Here is a 26,989-nt window from a genome sequence, read left to right as displayed (position 1 = left end):
TAAAAACACGCTCAGAAAGTTAAAACGAAGAGAGGTACAGAAAAGCGTGCTATCCTTCTTAGCGCAACTACTACCCCGCTCTTCTTGTCAATGTCACTGCCTTTGCCATGAGCGGTGGACTGACGATGCTACGAGTATACGGTCTTGCTGCGTTGCATTGCGTTCAGTTTCATTCTGTGAGTTCGACAGCTACTTGACTAAATGTTGTATTTTCGCCTTACGCGACTTGTTATAGGTTTTCCCTGGAGGCTTGGGTAGGGTGCGACACACACACAGTATATATATACGCAGTGGCTACACTTACGCCGCCCGTAACTTTTCCCTTCTTTGCTTTGATTACGCCACAAAGCATTTCTCAGCCAGGGCCGCGCTCTACTTCCGGTTTGATCCGGTTTGGGCGGCCATTTTAAAGCGTGGGTCGAGTGAGGACAGACGTGTTCAACAGTTCATTAGTAGTGGTTGTGCGCTTCTACCCGTATGCAGGCCGGTTTTCTTTAGTCATGGATTTATTTATTTATTTATTTATTTATTTGTTGCTTAACGTCCAGCCGACTACGCAGAGCCATATCAGGACGAGGAAGGGGGGGATGAAGGGGGCCACTTGTCAAGCGATTCCTGTTTACAAATGCACTAACCCATTACTTGTGTCCCAGCAGGCTTTAGTAAAACTAAATTAATACCTACTGGAAGATTACCAGTTTCCAGTATGTTAAAATAGGCTTAACCTATCTACTGCTGGACTTACATCAGAACACTAACAGATTAAACTATACATGAATCGCGAGACAAGCGGCAAGAGAAGAGATTTTTGGAAAAAATACAGGTGAATGAGCAAGAAGGCAGAAAAAAGAAAAGAATTCATGAAGAAAAAGAGAGCATGACAGGAAAGAGGAACCAAAAATCTACCTAACAGCAAACTAGAAAGCTCCTGCGGTTCCAAAAACAGGAGGGGCCTTTAATTTCATAACCGCAGTGCCCCACTGCGGGATTAGTCATGGATAGCGGACTTCACAGCGAAGCAGTTTTGACAGTAGGAAGTACGTTCGAGTCCTTCGACAGGTTGCAAAAAGTTATCTCGGACTTTGAAACGAACGCGTTCGTCCAGCTCTACGTTCGGTCGTCGCGAACCCATCAGGTGCAGCGCAAACGAGCCCCCAGAAAGACTTTCAACGAAGCATTGCAGTTTGGCGAGTTGGACTATGCCTGCATCAATGGAGGACGAAACCATCTGATGCAAACAAACAACCACTACATTTTCCCTCCAATTAACCTGTACGCATAGTACACATACGGGAAAAATATAACCCATAGTACATTCGGTACAGTACATCCTAGTACACACCATGGAGGAAATTCCACCACAAATCATACACAAATGATTCCTTGTTTGGAGAAACAAAATAACGGGATGGGTTGAACAAACAACTACTTCACTCCCCACATTCACCTGTACCATTACTACATTAATACAGATAAAAATACGGAATAAACCCGTTAAAGGAACAGTGAAATCCATAATCACTGAGCCTCATATAAGCCTCAATCACTGAGAGGATAATCTGGAAAATCAACCACCAGTACGTACAAGTATGTCCTAACAAGGGACATGAATAATAGTGAGCGTGTTACGACAGTAAAATGGCGTCATGTCGTAACTAGAGAATGTCCGGGTAGGATCACGCCGCGCCATAATCAAAGTCTGGCCGAGTGACTCTACGACTCGTGGAAAAGGTGTAACCGAAGCCTGCAATGAGCGGGTTACGACAGTAAAATGACATCATGCCGTAACTATAGAATTTCTGAGTCGAATTACGACTTGAAAAAGGCGTAACAGTAGCCCCTACCATTTATATATGTACGTGCACATCACCGGACAGTATCCAGGGTAGCTAAAGATGGAATGGAGCTGCATCAGTGCATGGTGCTCCCTTTTTCTATTAAAGGCCAAATCATTAGTTTTATCAGAGTTTTGTCAATTTCAGCTTTAACACAAGACCCATCTTAAGTAGAGTTCTGTGGGGAGCATGTTACTCACGTCCAATTTGTTATTTCGACTTTGAAATTAGCTTCAAAGAAAAATCTCTTTTTCTTATTCAAGGGACGTAACCACTCGTGGTAATCTTGAACTTTAGCGTGTTAAATTCATAGCTCATAATTCAGAGGCATTAAAAATTTTAAGTCTACAAATTTGTAGAACCTGCACTTGTAATCATAACAAGTCATTTGAAGTTACGGTATGAACTCCGATGAACTGTACGAATGCATTTCGTTTACATGGGTCAAAGAAGGAATTGTCCGTATGAGCGGACAAGGGAGACAACTCTTTCGTGTAAATGATGTCCCAAGGCTGACAACGTACACCATTTTCGGTGCATTTTCGTCGATTGAACAACCAAATTAATTAATTATGCTTAAGTTTGGAGTTCAATCTGTCAATTAATTTCACGACAAATGTTCTTTGGCTTGCTTATGTTCTGCGCGAACTAGAATGGACCGGGTCCAGGTTGGAATTCTAACCCTGCGCAAGTACAGGGGTGCCATTCTAGAATGAAACCCTTGAATAAAGGGGGCCGTAATGTTTGTAGGTAAGACAGAGTTGTCTTCCCTTGAATTATCTCCACCTGCACCTTCCCTTTGATAAAATGGGGCTGATTTGTCTACCCCTGAAAAAAATCCTTTGGCGATCTTGCGATGTCATGTCATGTCAAGAAAGTTGACACTCCTGAGTACGCAATAAACAAAGGCAGACCATAGCAAGGGGGACTACCAGGGCGGTAATGTTTGCAGGGCAGTTGTTTTTGTGATGAGAGCCGGTTGCGGCCGCTTGCAATGTCAGCGCTGTCTCCCTCTCGGAAATGTCCGGTTTTTTGACAATTTTTTTGACAGACAGACAGACAGACCGACTAACCGACAGACAGACCAACAGAAGGACAGAGTGAGTTATAGAGCTGTTGTCACAGGTTTAAAAAAAAGTTGACATTATATCTTCACAATTCAGAAGACCAACTTCATGTATATGAATAAGATTAAAAGTTACAAGCGAGATCGGCAAAACACTGTCAGTCCGGAAATTTCCGTTCGTAGCGATCAGTGCTGAGTGTCTCTCAAAATCGTAATCACTTTCAGAACATCACAATCCCAATTCACGATGTCTTTGAGTAAAGTGTAAAAAAACCGAGAAAAAAAACCCAACCAAACACACAAAAAACAAAAACAAACAGAAAATCCACATTTGTGGCTTTGGCTGTGTGATAGTCTAACTGAAATGACTATTCCAACTTGGACCCAAATTCCAACCTTGCGCACGGCCGATTCTAGAATGGACCAGCAACAAGGGTTTCATTCTAGAATGGCACCCCTGTACTTGCGCAGGGTTAGAATTCCAACCTGGACCCGGTCCATTCTATACTGTTCAAAAAAAGAAACGCATAGTTGCTACTTGCCAAATTTGTTTTATTTTTCGAAAAAATTAACAGAAAATCCAATATTTAGATTATTTGTTTGAAATTTGGTATGGACACAGTTGAATGCACACACAGTTCATTTGCATCTTCAAATCAATCAGTCAATCAATACGATTGGGTGCCGAGGCTGTCAAGTCAGTAGGGGGTGTGACTGCCTTGAGCAGCAACAACTGCCCGGCACCTTCTAGGCATGGACTGGATCAGATGCCGGATATCTTGCTGTGGGATGGTGTCTCACTCCTCCTGAAGTGCCTGCAATAGATCGTGGTGATTTGCCGGCGCTTCTTCTCGCCTGCGCACACGTCTGTCCAATTCATCCCAGAGGTGTTCTATCGGGTTCATGTCTGGCGACATGGATGGCCAGTGAAGCACCTGGACATGGTGGTCGGTGAGGAACTGGGTGGTGAGTCGTGCTGTGTGCGGGCGAGCGTTGTCCTGCTGGAATATATGGCATCCTGGTCAGCCAGAAGAGGAAGGGCGTGTGGGCGCAGAATTTCCTCCACGTATCGCTGGGCAGTTATGCGCCCTTGGACGTGCACCAGGGTGCTCCTTCCAGCGGTATTGATCGCCCCACACACCATGACGCCTCCACCACCATGAACGGGTGCCTCATCCACACAGTTGGGCGCGTAACGTTCGTTTACTCTCCGGTAGACCCTCCTCCGACCATCATGTCGCTGGAGCAGGAAGTAGGACTCGTCGCTGAACCACACGTGTCTCCAGTGATTCCGGACGGTCCAGCGAAGGTGCTGGTTGCCCCACTGCACTCGGTTCTGGCGATGGCGGCGGGTGAGGACAGCTCCTCTGTGAGCTCTCAAACCAGCTTCATGCAGATGGTTCCGCACGGTCTGGTCCGATAATCGGTGTGGCCCGGGGAGAGCCTGGACAGAAGATGAGGCCGACAGGAAACGATTCCGGAGGTGGCGGAGCCGTATGAAGCGGTCGTGAGCAGCAGTTGTCGCCCTTGGTCTTCCCGCTCGTGGCAAGTCAGCAACGGAGCCAGTGGCTTGAAACCTGACCCACAGTCTACTGATGGTGCTCTGGGACACGTGGAAGTGCCTGGCGATTGCACTTTGACTTTGGCCTGCTTGTAAACGACCCAATGCAATTTGGCGGTCTTCTCTGCTCAATCGGGCCATCTTTCGTCGCTGAATTGTCGTCTGATTTCTTTGTGGCGAACAATCCGCTTTTAGGGTTTTGGAAGACATGGTGAGAGCTCAATATTCCCCGAGTTTCACGAGATTACACTGAAGCATGACGAGTGGTCATGCCAAATGAGCAATTTTGACATTGTAGCCACTGATAACGCATGCGTCACGTGCAGAGCTCACTTGTGGCAATGGACGAAAGGTCGACGACCAGATAAACATTTTCTGCAGTTTGGTGGATATCCTTGTAGCCATATAACTAAATTAACCAAATATTACAAGCTATGCGTTTCTTTTTTTGAACAGTATAGAATGAAACCGGATTCTAAGTTCGCGCAGAACACTTACATGGACTTGTATCAAAAATAAGTAAAGAATGTCACTGGATTCTGAGCTATGAATTTAACACGCTAAAGTTCAAGATTACCCCACTCGGTGCGTTTTCGAATAAATCAAATTGATCGAATTTCACCACAAATCTGCTTCAATTGCAAGATCTTCTTGACATGTATGCTTGTCGTCAACCGGCCGCCATCTTCATCTTGATCTTGCCCCACACATCTTCTTGAAAGTTCTCCTATTGTTAACAGCGAAGAAATAAAACAGCACGCTCTACCTTGAGTACGTTGTGACGGCGTAGGTATATAAAATCCTTTACTTTTACATCGACGTGTCCTTGGTCGGATGATTACTGTAAGTCCGGTCTGCCTACTCTTTTAAAACTGCAAGTTGCAAACATGAAACAATGATCTTCTCTGCAACGTCTTTTCACCTAAAACTGCCGAATAAAAGAGGAATTGACGCAAAACAAATAATGTATAGACTCGGGGAGGGATTCTGAAAGATAGGTTTGATATTGTCACTCTCATAAACATTTCAGAAGTGTCAAGCAAACACTCTTACACACACACACACACACACACACACACACACACACACACACACACACACACACACACACACACACACACAGAACAGACCCAGAGGTTATTTGTGAGACAGAGTGACTGCTTTTATCATGCAATGTATTGCTTGTTTATAGGAATGCAATTAATGACAGCCTATGAGCTTGTACGTGAGAAACACGACAAACACCCAGACAGTCAACCCCACCATAACGCAACGAAACAGATGCACCAAACGACAAGCAGTCTTGTTGATTGATATACCCCAAACAGGAATGAATTGCAGTATGTACAGGTGCTTTCAAGATCAAAGCAATGTCAGTACTCTTACATTAAAAATATGTTTAAAATATATTGGCGTTCTTTGTCACAAAGAATTGACAAACATAGCCTACCGGCGTCTATAAGTCATGCGCACATTGTATTTCTCTATAAAATATAAATTTAAAGCCACCAGCAGCTATATTGGGACACACTTTGTATAGATTCATGACACATGAAATATGTGTTAACCTGTGAAAGTAAATCATTTTACCAAAGTTCTACTCTATTTGGTTTACTGATTTTGTTTTAACTACTGTAATTCACTATCTAGTGTAAGGGGAGAAACTGTGCTTTAGTGTTCTTTACAAAATGTTATGTCAGGATTACTTTCCTTTGATTGTTTCTGAACAAGTCTGGGAGTTTTGTAAACTATTTTTCTGTATTTTTATTGAATAAAAGTGAATATATAGTGATATATTAACTTCACTCTGCAAGGTGGACAAATCTGAAATTGACATTTTGGATGTTGTTCATCGGAAAATCATAATTCTGTCTTAGTTTGCCGAAAAAACACTCGAATCAGTGTGTTTTGGGTGTTTGTCGTGTTTCTCACGTGCAAATTTGACATGAGAGTTCCTGGGTATGATATCCCCGGACGTTTTTTCTTTTTTTCGATAAATACCTTTGATGACGTCATATCCGGCTTTTTGTAAAAGTTGAGGCGGCACTGTCACACCCTCATTTTTCCATTCTTTCTTTCTTTATTTGGTGTTTAACGTCGTTTTCAACCACGAAGGTTATATCGCGACGAATTTTTCCATTAAATTGATTGAAATTTTGGACAAGCAATCTTCGACGAAGGCCGGGGTTTAGTGGTATTGCATTAAGCTTTGGTGGCTTAAAAACTAATGAGTGAGTTTGGTCATTAAAAATCGGAAACTTGTAATTAAAATTATTATTTTATTAAACGATCCAAAAACAATTTCATCTTATTCTTCGTCATTTTCTGATTCCAAAAACATATACATATGTTATATTTGGATTAAAAACAAGCTCTGAAAATTAAAAATATAAAAATTATGATCAAAAATAAATTTCCGGAATCGATTTAACTTGTCGGTTCCTGATTCCAAAAACACGCTCAGAAAGTTAAAACGAAGAGAGGCACAGAAAAGCGTGCTATGCAGCACAGCGAAACCACTACCGCGCTAAACAGGCTCGTCAGTTTCACTCCGTTTTGCACAAGCGGCGGACTACGGTCATTGTAAAAAAAAATGCAGTGCGTTCAGTTTCATTCTTTGAGTTCCACAGCTTGACTAAATGTAGTAATTTCGCCTTACGTGACTTGTTGTTTTTTACATTTAGTCAAGTTTTGACTAAATGTTTTAACATAGAGGGGGAATCGAGACGAGGTTCGTGGTGTATGTGTGTCTGTGTGTGTGTGTGTGTGTGTGTGTGTGTGTGTGTCTGTCTGTGCGTGTGTGTATGTAAAGCGATTCAGACTAAACTACTGGACCGATCTTTATGAAATTTGACATGAGAGTTTCTGGGTATGATATCCCCGGATCAGTGTTTTTTTCATTTTTTCGATAAATACCTTTGATGACGTCATATCCGGCTTTTTGTAAAAGTTGAGGCGGCACTGTCACACCCTCATTTTTCAATCAAATTGATTAAAATTTTGGCCAAGCAATCTTCGACGAAGGCCGGGGTTTGGTATTGCATTTCAGTTTGGTGGCTTAAAAACTAATGAATGAGTTTGGTCATTAAAAATCGGAAACTTTTAATTAAAATTATTTTGTTTATTAAACGATCCAAAAATAATTTCATCTTATTTTGCGTCATTTTCTGATTCCAAAAACATATACATATGTTATATTTGGATTACAAACAAGCTCTGAAAATCAAAAATATGAAAATTATGATTAAAATTAATTTTCCGAAATCGATTTAAAAACAATTTCATCTTATTCCTTGTCGGTCCCTGATTCCAAAAACATATAGATATGATATGTTTAGATTAAAAACAAACTCAGTAAGCTAAAAAGAATAGACATATAGAAAAGCGTGTTATCCTGCTCAGCGCGACCACTACCGCACTATTCTGCATGGCTTGTCGATTTCACTGCCTTTGCCACGAGCGGTGGACTGACGAAACTACGAGTATGTGGTCTTGGTGAAAAAAGCAGTGCGTTCAGTTTCATTCTGTGAGTTCGACAGCTTGACTAAATGTTGTTATTTCGCCTTACGCGACTTGTGTTTTTTTGCTCCAGCTGCTAATTGTGTACAGTTCTTCTGTGTGTTTTGACACATGTGGTTTTAAGGGCTGGATGAACATCGCCTCACACTAGCTACATCCACATGGTTTCTCGCCAATGCATGTTATTATAACCTGCTGCTTCTTGTGACCTAAACAGAGGGATTTTAGCCTCAGACATTGAAACTGTTTCGTGTGTCTCTCTAATTTTTACCTCAGGTATATGTTGTGCTTCTGGTGTCTGCCTATCTTGTTTCAGCCAGATATCACTGTGAGTGCAGACTAAAGTCTGTGTTTCTGGTGCCGGCATATCTTGTTTCAGCCAGGTATAATCACTGTGAGTGTTGACTGCAGTCTGTGTTTCTGGTGTCTGTATCTCTTGTTTCAGCCATGTATCACTGTGAGTCAGTGTTGACTGCAGTCTGTGTTTCTGGTGTCTGTATCTCTTGTTTCAGCCAGGTATCACTGTGAGTGCAGACTAAACTCTGTGTTTCTTGTGCCGACATATCTTGTTTCAGCCAGGTATAATCACTGTGAGTGTTGCCTGCAGTCTGTGTTTCTGGTGTCTGTATCTCTTGTTTCAGCCATGTATCACTGTGAGTCAGTGTTGACTGCAGTCTGTGTTTCTGGTGTCTGTATCTCTTGTTTCAGCCAGGTATCACTGTGAGTGCAGACTAAACTCTGTGTTTCTTGTGCCGACATATCTTGTTTCAGCCAGGTATAATCACTGTGCCGTGAGTGTTGCCTGCAGTCTGTGTTTCTGGTGTCTGTATCTCTTGTTTCAGCCATGTATCACTGTGAGTGTTGACTGCAATCTGTGTTTCTGGTACATGGTGTCTGTATATCTTGTTTCAGCCAGGTATCACTGTGAGTGCAGACTAAAGTCTGTGTTTCTGGTGTCTGTATCTCTTGATTCAGCCAGGTATCACTGTGAGTGTTGACTGCAATCTGTGTTTCTGGTACATGGTGTCTGTATATCTTGTTTCAGCCAGGTATCACTGTGAGTGCAGACTAAAGTCTGTGTTTCTGGTGTCTGTATCTCTTGTGATATGAATGCTGTTTTTATATGTTATACTCTTACTTTCTCCCAAGCGCAAGACAAATTCTTCTTTGAAAATTGAAGCCAATAAAATTTGAGTTGAGTTGAGTTGAGTTGAGTTGAGTATCACTGTGAGTGTTGACTGCAATCTGTGTTTCTGGTACATGGTGTCTGTATATATCTTGTTTCAGCCAGGTATCACTGTGAGTGCAGACTAAAGTCTGTGTTTCTGGTGTCTGTATCTCTTGATTCAGCCAGGTATCACTGTGAGTGTTGACAACATGTGCGTCCATGCATGTACGTGCGCTTATCCAGCTATGTTTGTCTGTTTGTGCATCTCGGCTATCTTAAATGTCATTTTTGTGTGTATGAAGTTAATCTCTCTCTCTCTCTCTCTCTCTCTCTCTCTCTCTCTCTCTCTCTCTCTCTCTCTCTCTCTCTCTCTCTCTCTTTCTCTCTCTCCTCTCGTGTGCCACGGCGTGTCTAGTAGCAATCAAGAGTTGCAATTTCTGCTTTATTATTCATTTTAAAAAAAAGAACAGGAAAAAGCTAGCAGGAGGAAGAGGGGGGAGGGTGGAGGTGGGACGAAAGAATGGTAGGTACATATGCAAGATGAAGGTGGTTAGCGCATACAAAAAGAATATACATAGTACATTGTAAACTGTAATCCAGTGGCAAACATCTGTCTTGACTGCTACGATTACTTGAGTTGTCCATTAATTCTCAGTGGGTACGGTGGAGTTTTCTTTATGCATGGGCTCTCAAGTCTACACCTAAACAAAAAGGGAGAAACACAAAATACAGACATTTGCACTGAATACGAAACTCATCATCATCATCATCATCATCATCATCATCATCATCATCATCATCATCATCATCATCATCATCATCAAACATTTTGTTGGCTCACTTGAGTAATCGTTAAGTCATAGTAATCAGCAATCTTTGCTTGTGACGACGGCCGCTCGGCTATAAATCCAAAACTCAGCACTCGGGCTATAGTCACTAAAGCTGCCAACAAAACATGATGCTGTTTTCTCCTCGTGGCTCCTCCCGTACACACTCATTGACCACATTTCCTTTCCTGTACACATCTGATCTGGTAGCTCAACAATGAGCGATGATAGGTCTACTCAGAGTCGTTGGAAAGATTCACGCTGCCATGACAACACAATGAAACGCCCCTATTAAGACCCCCTCAATGTAAGACTGTCACCCTCTTAAGACCTTACTTGTTCCGATGTTCTGTTTAGAGTGTAATATTATCTTGATGACAAAATGCATTGCGTTCAATTTTGTTCTGTGAGTTCGACAGATTGACTAAATGTAGCAATTTCGCTTTACGCGACTTGTTAATTTGTGTGCACGTGTAGCTTACTTACTTACTGCCTTTCACGCCTGGTGGCGTGTAGGGCAGCGAGTGCACGTGTAGGTTGTTACTGAACTGTTCCACGAAACTTGGCGTCAAACTTTCTCTCCGCCCCCCCCCCCCCCCCCCCCCCCGCCACCCCCTCCCCCTCCAAAAAAAGAGCAAATACGAAACATAAAATATCTGCTTAACTTACATCCATCATTTCCTTCCATTCCGGAATGGTGAAGGGCATCTGCATTCCAAGAATAGCGTCGTTCATTTCCATGACTATCTTGACCAAGACATCAGCGCGCCAGGCTGGGCAGTCGTTTGACTCTTCCCGGAACAAACTCACAGCGCACTTTATGAAGGCTTTCATATACCTGTTTGAGAAAAGAGAAACCTCAGTTACAGTTTTCTAAAATCTAAATTGTGTTGTGTCCTATTCCGTCGAGTGGCGAGGTTAAATGCGACACGATTGTCTCACACCGTTTCATACAGGAGCTGGATCTGAAGGGGGGGGGGGGGGGGGGGGGATTCGTGTGTTCCAGAAAAAAACCTCCCTTACCCGGCAAATGTATGTAAGTACAAGAATTACCTTTGGGGGCAAAGCCAGTCTAACAGGTTTGAAATTCTAGAGCTAAACACTGCATTAAGCATTAAAAGATACAGCGGCAGCCATACCCCATCATAACAACGCTGACAGTACCGGCGACTGACGTACAAGAGAGAGAAAATCAAGTTTTACGCTCTCACGGCAAAGCCATTAGTAGCATGTTCCCGAGTTTTACTCCGACTTTTGATGAGATACACAAGTGCACTTTTGGCAGAATGACCGAGGTCTTTTTCGTGCCACTGTGGTGACACGAGGTGGGACATATACGAGGGCTAACTGAGAAGTACCGAGCCCGACCAGGAAGGAATTGCATAAATTACACAAGGTTCTTATCAAGACTTCATGCAAAATATTACGTATTTTTACCGGTTAGTTTGTGTGCCTTGGTTTCTCAAAGTACCATACTCCACTGTTTTCCCCACAATGAAGAAAACTAACAAAGAGCAGTGATCCAATATTTGCGAAGAAAAATATTTAGACCACTGGAAATTCATAATGACTTGACGTGAACGTTTGGCAGGGATCCCCCTTCATACACCACAGTAATAAAATAGTCAGCTTAATTCAGGCTTTAAAGGAAAACCGTTTAGGATGACAAACGCTGTGGAAGACCACCAGCGGTCACTACTAAAAAAAACGTTGATGCTGTCTACGCACTGGTGATGCAAAATCAACCAATGGCCATTTATGACATTGCTCATACACTTGGCATCTCACATGGGAGAGTATTCCGGCGGTGCGGAAAGCTGTCCATGATGACAGTGTCTTGCACACCGCCGTCGAGGTATTTTACTTATCTGTGTCTACTTCAAAGACCTTTGGGTCGACGCACTAGTAAATGTAACGTTTTGTTTTGTCGATAATAAACACACACGTTCCAATTACCTACCATTCTTGTTTTTTAAATCTGACTTTTGGAACGTTAGCAGTCTGTTTTTTGATTATTATCTTGCAACGTTAACGATAGTGTTGCTGCTTTACCAACTCACGGCACAAAACGGTAAGAAGATGTGTCCAACGAAAAATTGTTGGAAAGCGCTGGGACCACCTCATCTGGCTGTGGCGAAAAGGGGATCCCGGCTGCCTCTAACCCTTCTTTGTAGCACATGTGAGCGTTGACTCTTATTCTGCAGTTTGCAGACTGGACAAAATCGTCTTCGCTGATCTGTGAGAGAACTGAAAGTAAAATTGCGATTTTATAATTATGGCGATGTTAACACCACAAAGGCACTGACAGAAATGCGCAAATAGAAATGCAGGCACGCACGCCGACACGCGCGCACACACGTTGTTCAGTTTTGTTCAGTCGCAGAGACAGACGCACGTTCACACACTCTGAGCAAGCTTTCAGCAACTTTTTGCAAAAGTTGGTACACACTTTCTTGCAAATAACCCCTCGTGTGTTCTGTCAGTTTAGTTTTAACCCTAATTTCATGACGTCGCAGAACGAGGGTAGATAACACCAATGTACATCCTTGACATTGTGCAAACTCTTACACTTATTGACTGAATGCTCAATCACGTTTTAATAGATTTTTTTCTCTCTCCTCTGAATCTTTAGTTGGTTAATTAGTGTGTTGGTGGGGGTTTGTTTGCTCTTTCTTTTTTCGTTCTCAATTGAAGGAAGACAAACCGTTTACAACTGCAGGGTTGACAGCCGTTCCACCAGGCTGACACACGAATCCCGTTGATTGGACAGCTTGCTCCATTTGCTCGCGTGTAGCCCGGTCGCAACCACTCATACGATCAGCCACACAGCTTCTTATGGCGGGGAGGATCTCCCTTCGAAAAACACGGCAGATACGTTAGAGAGAGAGAGAGAGAGAGAGAGAGAGAGAGAGAGAGAGAGAGATAGAGAGAGACGAGAGAGAGAGAGAGAGAGAGAGAGAGAGAGAGAGAGAGAGAGAGAGAGAGAGAGAGAGAGAGAGAGAGAGAGAGAGAGAGAGACTATACGTTATTTGCGTGTTTGACCAAAATATGACATTTTACACAGATCGAGACAGTCATTGTTCTCCGAGACCGCGCTAGCGGTCGAGGTGAACAATGACTGTCGAGATCTGTGTAAAATGTCATATTTTGGTCAAACACGCAAATAACATTTATGTATCGATCGAATTCCTTTCAGGTACTTATGACTTTGTTGTTGTTTTGACGATTGAACGAGCACACACACACATGCATCCAATCCACATGTATGCAATCAAACACATAAGCTTCATAGTTGGGCGTTTCAGGTTGACCGAAACTTCAAAGGAACTACAAAACACACGTCATGTACTCACTTTGTTGTTGTTTTGACATTGAACAGCACACACACATGCAATCAAACACATGACGTTCTTTTTTTTTTTAGTTCCTTTGAAGTTTCGGTCAACCTGAAAAGCCAAATTATAAAGTTTTGTCGGCCTCTGACGTCACATGACTCAAAGAAGGGAACTCCAATCGATACATTGAGCTTTATTATACAAGGATAACGATTTTAGGCTGGGTCTTTTCTTACAATCTGTCCTTGGGACAATAAACATACAAACAAACGAACAAAACACTACCAATTAATACTAAAAACAGAAACACTATAGAAGTTAAAATTCAAACACCAATATACACATGTTTGAGATGATGACTCTGATGACTCTGATGATGTTGATGATGATACAGTCATTTACAACGTTAAGTACATAATAATGAGGAAAAAATACACATATAAGCAAGGCACAATAGAGAATCAATGACGAGGATTTTTAGCATAACTGCATCATAGCTCTGCAAGTACAATCAAATATACAAAACCGTCTATAAAATCATGGAGGGGGGATGTGTGTGTGTGCATGTGTGTGTGTGTGTGAGTGTGTGTGTATGTGTGTGTATGTATGTGGGTGTGTGTGTGTGTGTGTGTGTGTGTGTGTGTGTGTGTATGGGTGGGTGGGTGTGACCTAAAACATCTAAATCATCACAATATGAGGTGATTATTAACTGACTTTTAAAAACTTGTAAATGGCTTCAAGCGTTTCAAAGATATTGGCAGTGAGTTCCAAATTGATGCACCCGAAAAAGCAAGACTCGTTTTAAAAAGGTCTAGAGGGAGGGAGAGAGAGAGAGAGAGAGAGAGAGAGAGAGAGAGAGAGAGAGAGAGAGAGAGAGAGAGAGAGAGAGAGAGAGAGAGAGAGAGAGAGAGAGAGAGAGAGAGAGAGAGAGAGAGCAACCGGATTGGAATCAGCCGCGGTGTTGGATTGGTTGAAATTGAGATTTGGTGTGATTTCAACGAATCAGACCCTGCGGCCGTTTATTTTTAATTTTGTTGTTGTTGTCCCCAAAAGGTCTCCAAAAATGATGTTATGTACATCTATATAATGTAAACATGTAAAATACATCATATTATATGTATGAGTATAACGTTACTGCGTCTCGCGTTAAAACAACACGCACTCTTCTTACCCACAAAACTCTTTCAAGGAGTCCTCGAAGTTCTGTTTGGTTCGGAGTTCTGTGTTCCCCAGGCTCCGTGTAAAGTTACCCAGCTGATAACCCGCGCAGGAGCCGTACTGATTCCATTGGTGCGAGCCTGCAGTGCACACGTCGACCTCTGCAGAGCGCCGCTGACTGGGATGCATAACTGTAGAGTGGGAGACAAGTCTACTCGTCAAAATACGATCTGATAAACAGAGGGAAGTATATAAGCGCTCTAAATGCATATGACATGTGCAATAGAGTGATTGGGGAGTTATTCGGAACCAACCAGTCTCCTGACATTTGAGAGAATAACAAGCATCAAAATGAACAAGCGACTTTCATTCTCAAAACACGAGTTATATATGTGCAAGACTTCAAAACGATTATAAAAGCTCACAGCCCTTAGAAGTGAAGCCGAATAACAATTGAATCTACCAAACTATCAACATAAAACTTACTACACAGGGGTGAACATATCACATGTAAAACGAGATGGTCAACCGATACACTTACTGGAGAGACCGTTTTGCTATTTCAGACTGCAGTTTCACGAGAACCGAGACAAACAGACAATCTGCGTGGAGACACAGACAAACACAGAGCAACACACTGACGAACGAACAGACCGACCGACCGACCGGCATGCCGAAAATCCGCAATTAAGCAAGAGAAAATGTAAACAATTAAAGTGCTGTTCACATGGCAGATTTTATACCAACTTTTCACCAACTTTCAAGCGATTTTAGTCGGCGCCAAGTCAAATCAAAATCGCTGCCCACGTGAATAGCGCAACGCTCAAACTACTAGTTTTAAGCGGCGATTCTCGCCAGACTTGAAGCTATCGGAGCTACCTCATAATTTGACATAATGCGGTAAGAGCAGATTGGCTAGCGCTAACCAATCAGTAAGCGTGATTAGAAAAGTCTGGGCAAAATCTGAACCAAGTCAAGGCCAAATCAAGCAAAGCTCAACATTACTGATTGTTCGAGTCGCGGCAAAATCTGTCCTAAATCGTCGGGGCCGTTCACATGGCATACTTTTAGCCGACTTGGCCGGAACAACTTGGTAGCGATTTCAAACCAACAAAAGTTGGGGGAAAGTTGGTTGAAAGTCTGCCATGTGAACGGCACTTTACCGAACATGTCCACAACAGCCACCAGCACAGCCAGACACAGCATAGCACGAAGTCCCATTGTATTCATAATGAAATCTTCAACAGAGAGAGCACTTCACGCAACAGATTATGCCGTCATGAAGCACACTGACAAGTGAAGAGTTAAGGGATGGTTTTATACTTGCTTGCGGGAGACAGTGTTTTTGTTGTAATTTGTGTTGCTACCAATTTATTCAAGTCCATTATTACAACAAGTGTTGACCCTAAACGGGTCAAAATACCCACCCAGTCCCCATCCCGAAGACTTCAACACATTAGTTTCTGGTGACAGACACTAGGCTCGGAAGAACAATGCATTAGGCACAGTCTGCAACCAGCCACGGTGTTGCATACCCCCAGCCAAGGACACATCGGCAATTTATCTTCTTCTCTCACTCTCTGGCATTCAAAAAAACACACACACACACTAACACACAAACACACACACACACTAACACACAAACATACACACACACACACACAAACACACACACACACTAACACACAAACATACACACACACACCAAACACTCACGCACGTACGCACACATTCTCTCTCTCATAGATACACACACACGTACACACATTTTACCTTTAAGAATTAACGGAAACAGAGGCTGAGAGAGAGAGAGAGAGAGAGAGAGAGAGAGAGAGAGAGAGAGAGAGAGAGAGAGAGAGAGAGAGAGAGAGAGAGAGAGAGAGAGAGAGAGAGAGAGAGAGAGAGAGAGACTCAGACTCAGACTCAGACTCAGAACTTTATTACAAACGGATAAAGGTTTTAGGCAAAGCCTATTCTTCCAACCTGTCCTTTATACAACACATAAAGACAGACGGACATAAAAAATAAAAATTCAATCATATAAGATACAGAATTACATTGTATGGATTGCAATACAATGTGCATTTGAGGAATTATGTAAGGAGAACTCAAAAATTACAAAATTACATTGACATAGTTAAACCTTTCATTTTGAGAATTAAGTTGCTCAAATCAGCTACACATCCGTTAACACTAGTACAAAATGTTTAACAAAATAACAATCAAACAAGACATTTCATTCACGAATGATGTGTGAACGTGACTGTCTCTTAAACATTTTCACTGAAGTTGCATTTCTTATCTGTTGGGGGAAGGAGTTCCAGAGAAAAGCTCCCGAGAAGGCTAAGCTCGATTTGTAGAGGTCTATGCGAGGTATAGGAGGGATGATTTTTTGGGACCCATATCTTTTTGTGGCATGTTTGAAATGTGATTGCAAATATTTAGGACAGTCGTCATTTAGAATTTTATACATGAACACAGCCTTGTTTAACGTCAACTGATCTTTCAAGGGGAGGAAATTCAGGAGCTTTAGTTTATCATCCGTGGACCTATTCAAATCATGCAGAATAAGTTTTGCAGCTCGGCGATGCAGGGAATTGAGTCTTTTTAAATGAACATCACTGCAGTTATCCCAAAGTGTTGAAGCGAAGTTTATATGAGGCATTATGTGGGCGTAATAGAACATTTTGAGTGCTTCAGAGAGAGAGAGAGAGAGAGAGAGAGAGAGAGAGAGAGAGAGAGAGAGAGAGAGAGAGAGAGAGAGAGAGAGAGAGACAGACAGACAGAGAGAGAGAGGAGGGAGGGAGGGAGGGAGGGAGGGAGAGAGAGAGAGAGAGAGAGAGAGAGAGAGAGAGAGAGAGAGAGAGAGAGAGAGAGAGAGAGAGAGAAAGGATGAAAGAGACTGACACGCTACATACCAAATTTCAGCCCAATCGACCCATAATTACCAAAGATCTAAGTTTAAAAGAAAATGCAAACAGACAGACAGACAGACAGACAGACAGACAGACAGACAGACAGATATATTGAAACCTATACACCGCCATGCAGTGTCACTGCGATTAGCGGACGTTCTTGGTTGGCGTTCCTGTGTGATTGCTCTGCAGTTGGATTCAACAAGCAGGTTATCACCCACCCAGTCACTGTTACATAAATTTAGGTGAAAATCTGGATGGCGTTCGTATGCGGATTTTTTTTTAAATTTTTTTTAATTTTTCGCGAGTCTCCAATTGTATAAGTCAGACTTACCAAAGCGCGGTATTTCTAATATAATTATACTGTTTGTGTTCTTGTGATTTTTCATGGTGATCGATTGACCGATTAAATGATTCGTTGGTGTATTTGTCTTGATCGATTAACTGATTGATTGACTATTTTTACATTTACTCAAGTTTTAATCAATGTTTTTGATGACGCCATTTCCGACTTTTATTAAAAGTTGAGACATCAATAAATAAAATTATAATTCCAATTAGAGATTCAACAATTATGTCATTGTACTCTGTATTGTTCACGGAATGCAAAACTAAATAAATACGTCATGTTTGCCCAAAACATTTGCTCAAAATTAAAGAAAGTTGGTTTATGCAAATGTGGTACTATGTTTGCATGTGTGTGTGTGTGTGTGTGTGTGTGTGTGTGTGTGTGTGTGTGTGTGTGTGTGTGTAGCAATTTCATATAAAACTACTGATCACATCTTTATGAAGTTTTACATGTGACCTGTGCCAGATATTACCCCGAGCCTGGTGTTCCCTAATATTAAGACTAATATTTTAATGAAGTCATATCCGGTTTAAAAAAAATTGAGGGCGCACTAAGATGACATTATTTTTCAATGAAATTGAAATTTTGGTCAACCTATGTTTGACTTGGTCCAGAGTTTTGGATAGTATTCCAACTCGGAAGTTTAAATTTTTTTAATCAGTTTGTGCATGACATTTAAGAAAAAAATCGAATTAAAAATAAAGCTTGAAGAGATTCTAAAATAGTCGCATTGTTTTCTTTATCATCCGTGAATATAAGAATATATAAATATGTCATGTTTACTCCAAACATTTGCGCAAAATTAATTTAAATTGGTTTCTGCCCAAAAGGTTCAAATTTAAAATGTCTCGCCGAAACCGGCTCGACCCGTCTCGGTCTTCGGCTATTCACTCCTTGTCAGTCTCCATGATGACAGATCCCGTGTTTAAAGGCACAGTAAGCCTCCCGTAAACCATCACAGAGCTCCCCGAGCGTCTAAATACAGTACAAGCATACTTCCATTTGAACGCTCACCGAACGGGAACATCCTGGCTGCTTTCTGTCGAGCGTGAGACATTTTCAAAGAATTTATTTTCGTAGACTTGTTCGTTAACAACAACGGCGCCTCGTTTTTGCGCTGGACCTAACTTTTAAAATCTAAATAATAAATTGACAGCTTGTTACACAAACATTCTTTAATCATAAAAGAATTCGTTTTTCATCAAGACAAGATCAGAACAATTCGAAGTTGTGAAAGTTTAAAAAAAAAGAAAAGCCCGGAAGCAGGGTCACGCAAGGGTCGTAGCAGACGAAGGTTTATCAGTTGGTTGTTTCGTGCATAAAAAACGTGCTATTGTAGATAAGCTCACATCGAGTCGCATTCATGACTAACTGACGACTGCATTGTGAAAAAGGAAAACTGGATCACACGGGTTCACGATGGCTCAGGGGTAAGATAAACCACGCAAAAATAAATTCTTTGAAAATGGTTCGCTCTTTACGGAGGGCACCTAGGATGTTCTCAATTGGTGAGTGTTTAAATGAAAGGCTGTTTGTACTGTGTGTAAAAGCCTGACCGTATCTGTGATGGTTTACGGGAGGCTTACTCTGCCTTTAAACATTGCCTTGTTCAAGTTAGCCTCTAGCCGGCAGATTGACTAAATAATTTGATATCGCTTCACGCGACGACGGGCGCAGTGGCCTTGTGGATAAGACGCCGGCCTCCTAAGCGGAAGGTCGTGGGTTCGAATCCCAGCCACGCCGCCTGGTGGATTAAGGGTGGAGATTTTCCCGATCTCCCAGGTCAACGTATATGCAGACCTGCTAGTGCCTAACCCCCCTTCGTGTGTACACGCCAGCACAAGACGAACATACTAAGCATGCATCCCCCGAAAGCGGCGTATGGCTTGCTAAATGGCGGGGAGTGAAAACTATCATACACGAGTCGTGCAGAGAGACATCACGCTGAGGATAAACGAACACGTATCCATATTATTACTCAGGGCTCCCCACGAACGCCCGTCCTAGAGGGTCCCGGGACCCCCACTTGTAATGTTTAGAGGGTCCATGGACCCCCTTAGCAGAGTTTTAGAGGGTCCCGAGAGACCATGGTCCCCAAACCCCCTATTTACGTATAACGCAGTGTAATCGCGAAAACTGTGATATTAACTGTTTTTTTGTTTTACCTGAATATTCGAGGAGGACATTTCAACTATACCAAGTCAAATGCAACACACACGAACACTTTGTTCCCGCGTGAAAATGGGATAATTTGTGTTTGCACTTTGACTTAGCTGACGACTAAAGTCTGAAAAGAGTATACGGGACGCACGACAGAGGAAATAGAGTGCGTCCCGGGACCCGCTCTTTGTAGGTTTAGTGCGTCCCGGGACCCCCTCCATGAATTTCTAGTACGTGATTTCGGCTTATAGTGCGTATAGGACGCAGGGACGCGCGCTATGGGGAGCCCTGAAAATTTACTCTCAGCAGTCGGCGAACGACTAACATGTCAACCAATCATGCTGAACTATGATGCTCCTCCCTAAAAGTATTATACAGTAAATGGGCGGAAAAGCCTCACATTTAGTAGGAAATGGTACCAATCATGCTGAACTATGATGATCCTCCTTATTAGACCTTTTTCGTATAACCTTTGCCCCTAGCGTTTCGACCAATCAGATTTTAGGGCACGGCAGCCTCTCTCTGATAACCGGAACTAGGGGGCAATAGGTGCCTGGCCTGAAATACCTCTTGCACTTTCGATGCTCGAAGATTACTTTGCCAGACAAGAAAACGGATTATCTTGTTCAAAATCATGAACAAAAAGTCAAGGACATGCACGAAGGTATGGTTTGAAACGGCTATTGGTGGTATATGGACGAAAGACTTGGCGAACTTCCCCTGCATAAGCGAGGGTGCGTATCGCTAGCGCTACGTGTCATTTGTGCTGAGTGTCATTTGTCCCACGTGTCATTTGTGCTATGTGCCGCTATCGCTACGTTGATTAGTGCTACAAATAATTTGTCGATGAGTCGCTATCATTCGTTCATTATCACTACATGTCGACAGCACTACATCTTTTAGCGCGACGTGTCATTATCGCTACGTGTCAATACCACTACCTACTGACTGACGACTCTCTCTTTCTCATTTTTTCAGTCTCTCGCTCTCACTCGTGGTTTGTGTGTGTATATGTATGTCTGTGTATGTATGTGTGTGCGTGTGTGTGCCTGTTTCAGTGTGTGTGTGTGTGTGTGTGTGTGTGTGTGTGTGTGTGCCTGTGTGTGTATGTGTGTGACTCTCTATCTCTCTCTCTTGCTCACTCGATCGCTCACTCACTCTGTCTCTCTCTCTCTGCCTCTCTCTCTCTCTCTCTCTCTCTCTCTCTCTGTGGCCTTAATAATAAACCATTCTGAGTTCTGAGTTCTGTCTCTCTCTCTCTCTCTTTTCTCTCTCTCTCTCTCTCGCTCTCTCTGAAGGAATATTTTGTTGTTCCTTTCAATTTGCCAGAGATTTGTAATTTTCGGAAAAAAGTCTCTGCATGATTTTCAGTTGTTTCTTTCGGATTTTGATCTTTTTAGAAAAAAAGGGCTTTGTTTTTGACTAATTGTAATTAAGACAGTGTTTTTGCATATATTTGTAAATGGAAATATTGACACAAGGTATAACCGAGGATATTGAAACCTTCTCTTCTCTCCCAAATTCTTTTATGAAATGAGAGGGGAAGAGAGAGAGAGGGGGGATTGACAGACAGAAAAAGCGCGAGAAAGCGGAAGAGAGAGACAGTTAAAAGGGATGGAGGGTGCTTTTTCTTTTATGGTTGGTTGGTTTTAGTTCTTAATGCACTGTTTTTGACAATAGTTTTCATTCGGTAAAAGCCAAATTCAATTACCTCTCTCTGTCTCTGTCTCGGTCTGTCTCTGTCTGTCTGTCTCTCTCTCTCTCATTACACACACACACACACCGCACACACACACACACACACACGCACAAACGCATACGTACACACGGTATCGTACACACATACTCACACACAGAAAAACATCCGTGTATGTATATACGGTATCATGCGAGAGAGAGAGAGAGGGAGAGAGAGAGAGAGAGAGAGAGAGAGAGAGAGAGAGAGAGAGAGAGAGAGAGAGAGAGAGAGAGAGAGAGAGAGAGAGAGAGAGAGAGAGAGAGTGGGGAGGGGGAAATCCAAGATTAAGGGTGGGTACGAAGTCAACGTAGTTGGCATCGCTGATAGCCGTGCCATTGCCAGACACGAAGTGACTCGAGCAGACTTTTCAATGGCACGACAAACCCCTGTCGTCGGATTGCTTGCACCCATCGCGTCCTTCGCTGTTACGCCTTCGCACTTGCACCCATCGGAAAGCCATACAATGACAAATTCTGTCCACCGTATTTCTCTTTCTTCATTCCACTGTTGCACTTGCAGTTGCAAACACAACAGTTTGCCTCGTCGTCTCCGCACTTGACTTTGCACCAAGCCTCGTTGTCGATTTTTCCTTTTGCCCCTTAGTTCCGGTAGATCTGACAATAAACTTCACAGCGCCAAAATTTAAGTGAAAAAGGTCTATTGAATGGACGGAAAAGCCTCGCATTTTGTAGGAAATTATACCAATCATGCTGGACTATGATGATCCTCCTTAAAAGTAAATGGGCGGAAAGCCTCGCAAGCGCGGCCATTTTCGTGTTTGATGGCCACTGACGGTTACTGCCATACTGCGCAATATCAGTGGGTGTTTTGTTTGTTTGAGTGTGTGTGTATGTGTGTGTGTGTGAGGGTGTGTGTGTGTGTTCGTGTGTGTGTGTGTGTGTGTTTGTTAGTGTTAGAGTGTGTATGTGTGCGTGAATGTGTGTGTAGCAATTTCATGAAAACTGCCAAGCATATCTTTGTGAAATTTTACATGTAACCTATGCCAGATATTACCCCGAGACAGGTGTTACCTCATATTTAGACTAAGTTTTTATGACGTCATTTCCTGTTTTTCACAAAAAAAGTAACGGCGCACTAAAGTGACGTTATTCTTCAATGAACTAAAAGTTCAATAAGAGATTCTAAAATAGTCGCACTGTTTTCTTTATCATCCGTGAATCTAAGTATATATAGATACTAGATGAATACCCGGCTTCGCCGGGTGGATCGCGAGACAGAGTATGCAGCGTGGCGGTTCGCCGGCTTAGAGCACGCGTTGAAAATTTTCATCGACCAGGTTGTGCCCGGGGTCCACCTGAATATGCCCACCAAATTTGATGCAGATCCGTCGAGAACTTTGGCACTGCATCGCGAACAGACAGACACACAGATACACAAACAGACAGTAGTCGTACCTACCATCTACAGTACTGTAGAGAACTTTGGCCGTGCATCGCGAACACACACACACACACACACACACACACACACACACACACACACACACACACACACACACACACACACACACACACACACACACACACACACACACAAACACACACACACACACAGAGAAGCCGTATATATTACCCAATATTGACGGACTGTGTGATGATATCTTCTGCTATGGTCTGTTGAGACAGTGATATCAAAATCGAGACAGGAGGTCGAGATTTTGATATCACTGTCGAAACAGACCAATAGCAGAAGATATCATCACACAGTCAGTCAATGTTAGATATATTGCTAATTCTCTGGAAATTTTGTATTTACTGTAAAGAAATTACAAAAGTATTTGTCTCAGTTTTGGCTCTTCCATATCCCTCCCTCTGATTATTATTTCTTTTTGTTCACTCTTTTCTTGTACTTTTCAGTATTTATAAATGTCTTTTCTTTCAAAAAGTCTTTAGTCACTTGCTCAACTAAATTCTGGGATCATTACATTTTCATATATATTTGTTTGTTTTTAAATTTAGTTGTTTTTGTTTTTGAAGTGGGGAAGCAATAAAGAGGTCGTCGATATCAAAACTGATATCGACGGAAATGTCGTCGATATCACTTTTACAATGAGCTCAGTCTTGCCCAATTGACCAATGGAAATCCACGTAACATATGAAATAGCAATATATATATATAGATGTCATGTTTACTCCAAACATTTGCGCAAAATTACAATAAATTGGTTTATGCCAGAGGTCCAATGCTAAAATGTCTCGCCGAAACCGGCTCGACCCGTCTCGGTCTTCGGGGTTCGGCTTGCCACTCCTTGTCATTCTCCATGATAACGGATCCCGGGTTTTAACGTTGAATTTGTTTTAATAGCTTGTAGCCGGCAGAATTAACAAAATAATTTGATATCGCTTCACGCGACGACGGGCGCAGAAGCCTAGTGGATAAGACGCCAGCCTCCTACGCGAAAGGTCGTGGGTTCAAATCCGGCCCAGCCGCGCCACCTGGTTTTCCGTTCTCCCAAGTCAGCTTATGTGCAGACCTGCTTGCGCCTAACCCCCCTTCGTGTGTACACGCAAGCATAAGACCAACTGCGCACTAAAAAGATCCTGTAATCAATGTCAGAGTTCGGTGGGTTACCGAAACACGAACATATCAAGCATGCATCCCCCGAAAGCCGCGTATGGCTGCCTAAATGGCGGAGGTAAAAACTATCATACACGAGTCGCGCAGAGAGACATCACGCTGAGAATGGCATGGGAAACAAACATGTATCCATATGTTATACTCTCAGCAGTCGGCGAACGACTAAAATGTCAACTGTTGCGCATTTTGTAGGAAATAATACCAATCATGCTGAACTATTATGATCCTCCTTAAAACTATTATAAAGTAAATGGGCTGAAAAGCCTCGCGTTTTGTAGAAAATGATACAAATCATGCTGAACTAAACTTGGCCAAAACATTATTGCAACAACTTTCGCACCTAAATTAAAGCATTAATTCCAGTGTCATTTAATTAAAACTTTATATGCCAGTTAAAGGCCGTTCACTTTACTATCAGGATCACCTTTTGGATTAAAGATTTCTTTTACAGGGATCACGTGACCGCCGCTCAAATAAGGGTTCCCTCAAAATCGACCTGACAAAAGCAGAAAGGCCAAATGAAAAATCGACAAAAAATCACAAACTTTCGCTCGAAGTATCTCTCGTATGTTGGTAAAACATTCTGAAATTTCCAAAGCAATCCACCAAGTCATTGCTAAAGTGCAGCGTTTTTTGTCATGATACCCCTACAAAAAACAATGCCCGTTGTTGACCGCTCTTGCGATCGACACCTGCATCAGTAGGAATAGCTTAGCACACGAAATACGCAAGGTAGCTAAATAAAACAATCTGTTCAGGGTAGATAATGGATGTGACTTTCTTCTCATATGTCAAAGTTGCAAAGTGTTGCCTATTGTGATTTTTTTTCTCTCGATTTTTCATTCGGCCCTTCCGTTTTTGTCAAGTTGATTTGGAGGCTACCCTTATTTGAGCGGCGGTCACGTGATCCCTGTAAAAGAAATCTTTAACACAAAAGGTGATCCTGATAATTAAGTCAACGGCCTTAACAAGCATATATATTTTTTTAATGAAATGACACTGGAATTAATGCTTTAATTTGGGTTCGAAATTTGTTGCAATAATTTTTTGGCCAAGTCGATGATGATCCTCCTAAAAAGCAAGCGCGGCAATTTTCGTGTTTGAAGGTCACTGATGGTTACAGCCATACTGCACTATGTCAGCGCGTGTTTTGTTTGTTTGTTTGTGTGTGTGTGTCACAGTGTGTGTGTGTGTGTGTGTGTGTGTGTGTGTGTGTGTGTGTGTGTGTGTGTGTGTGTGTGTTTGTGTGTGTGTGTGTGTGTTTTGCGCGCTTACAAAATAATAATAAACAAAATACATTGGCGTTCTTTGTCACAAAGAAATGACAAACAAATTGGTACGTCTATGAATTATGCAAACATTTTATTTCTCCATGAAACATCAAATTTTAGCCACTAACAGCTCTATTGAGGCACATTTTGTATAGATTCACGACACATGACAAATTAAAGGGGACAGTAAGAAAACACATTTTGGCCAACGTTAAACAATACACATTTCAAAGGGACTCTCACTTTGACACCATCTCTTGTCTGTCCATAAAAATCACATATTTTGTGGGTGGTTTCGATTTTAGAGGTCGGCTTGAAGGCCCCCTCAGCCTAGTTCGGTTTACGATCTCAGATCTTACCAGACCATCCCTCCACTTGATCACAAACCAAAAATGAACAGCTCGGGTGCTCTCCATGCACAGTAAGAATACGTTGATGAAGTAATTTTGTAAACGACAAGTGTGACTAAAAAAATAAATAATTTATATATTTTAGTTCCTCACAAAAAGCAGTCAGCTTGTTCATTTTTGGTTTGTGACCAAGTGATGGATTGTCTTATTCCATGTAACAGCCACGAGAAGGAGCGTGCCTTTAATGGAAAGACTGCAAATTGTTCCTGTCAGGTACACAGTCAAACTTAACTAAAACAGAATTCTTTTGTTTTTCAACTTTTAACTAAAACAACTTGCGACACATCTTCGTCACACTCTTCTGTCACACGCACCGCAGTCAAATTGCATCAAAATCCCTGACATTGCCAAACAACTAAGGAAATATTAATCTCAACAAGGCAGTTAACACGGATGTTAACAGAAAAAATGATAACAAGAGTAACAATGACGTAACATGAACTGGGCAGTCTGGATGTGGGTCGTGGGCGACCCATATGGAATTAAAGAATGATTGTACGATGTTTATCCCTATTCAGATGGCATGGGTCATGTACAACCCATAGGTTTTACGCTGAATCCTTCTTTTAGATGATGGGTCGTACACGACCCACATCATCCGGACTGAGTAGTACAACACGTGATCTGGTGAAGGTCAATTCTGCACCCAAGGTTAATGCATAGTTAAATGAATGCCTCTAAAAGTAGTGGTTTGAATGCTGTTATCGTCAGTATCATCGTCCTTGTTGTTGTTGTTGTTGTTGTTGTTGTTGTTGTTGTTGTTGTTGTTGTTGTTGTTGTTGTTGTTGTTGTTACTGATGCTCTTGTTTTAATGGAAAGGTCTGCAAGATCATGTTGTAGATGATGGATAATTTGTTGGTAGAACCGATGACAACTACTTGTGATGAAAATAGGTCATTGCTAGATGATGACCCATGGATATATCACCGTCTACGGGGTACGAGCTCCATGCCCGTGTCGTCACCACGCCTGCCTTGCACGTGCTGAACGTATACGAGGACTAGAAGCGGCCCGCCCTCAGACACCCCCCCCCCACCAGCATGCCCAGAGACACCCCCACACGTGCCCCTGAAACACAT

General features: G+C 42.3%; 2 protein-coding genes and 1 long non-coding RNA gene across 3 annotated transcripts in view; all 3 read right to left on the bottom strand.

Annotated features, from left to right (window-relative positions):
- LOC138967312 (uncharacterized) overlaps positions 1 to 995 on the bottom strand; it is a 534,423-nt gene extending 533,428 nt beyond the window's left edge. Inside the window, exon 1 of the long non-coding RNA XR_011455910.1 lies at positions 734 to 995. This is a non-coding gene — a long non-coding RNA (uncharacterized lncRNA). The remainder of the gene's footprint in view (positions 1 to 733) is intronic.
- LOC138967308 (uncharacterized) overlaps positions 1 to 5,364 on the bottom strand; it is a 28,851-nt gene extending 23,487 nt beyond the window's left edge. The window contains exon 1 of the mRNA XM_070339843.1: positions 5,229 to 5,364. The gene's annotated coding sequence lies outside the window, so the exon portion shown is untranslated. The remainder of the gene's footprint in view (positions 1 to 5,228) is intronic.
- Positions 5,365 to 9,572: 4,208 nt separating this feature from the next.
- LOC138965892 (uncharacterized) lies at positions 9,573 to 15,785 on the bottom strand. The gene is made up of 6 exons (XM_070337981.1): positions 15,633 to 15,785; positions 14,483 to 14,660; positions 12,681 to 12,829; positions 12,037 to 12,223; positions 10,646 to 10,814; positions 9,573 to 9,850 (listed from the first exon to the last, which is right to left on the bottom strand). The coding sequence occupies exons 1-6, from the start codon at positions 15,697 to 15,699 to the stop codon at positions 9,845 to 9,847; spliced, it is 756 nt and encodes a 251-aa protein (XP_070194082.1). The 5' UTR covers positions 15,700 to 15,785; the 3' UTR covers positions 9,573 to 9,844.
- Positions 15,786 to 26,989: the final 11,204 nt, after the last annotated feature.

Source organism: Littorina saxatilis, linkage group LG5, assembly GCF_037325665.1.
Source record: "Littorina saxatilis isolate snail1 linkage group LG5, US_GU_Lsax_2.0, whole genome shotgun sequence".
Lineage (NCBI taxonomy): Eukaryota > Metazoa > Mollusca > Gastropoda > Littorinimorpha > Littorinidae > Littorina > Littorina saxatilis.
This window is presented reverse-complemented; position numbering and strand designations above follow the sequence as displayed.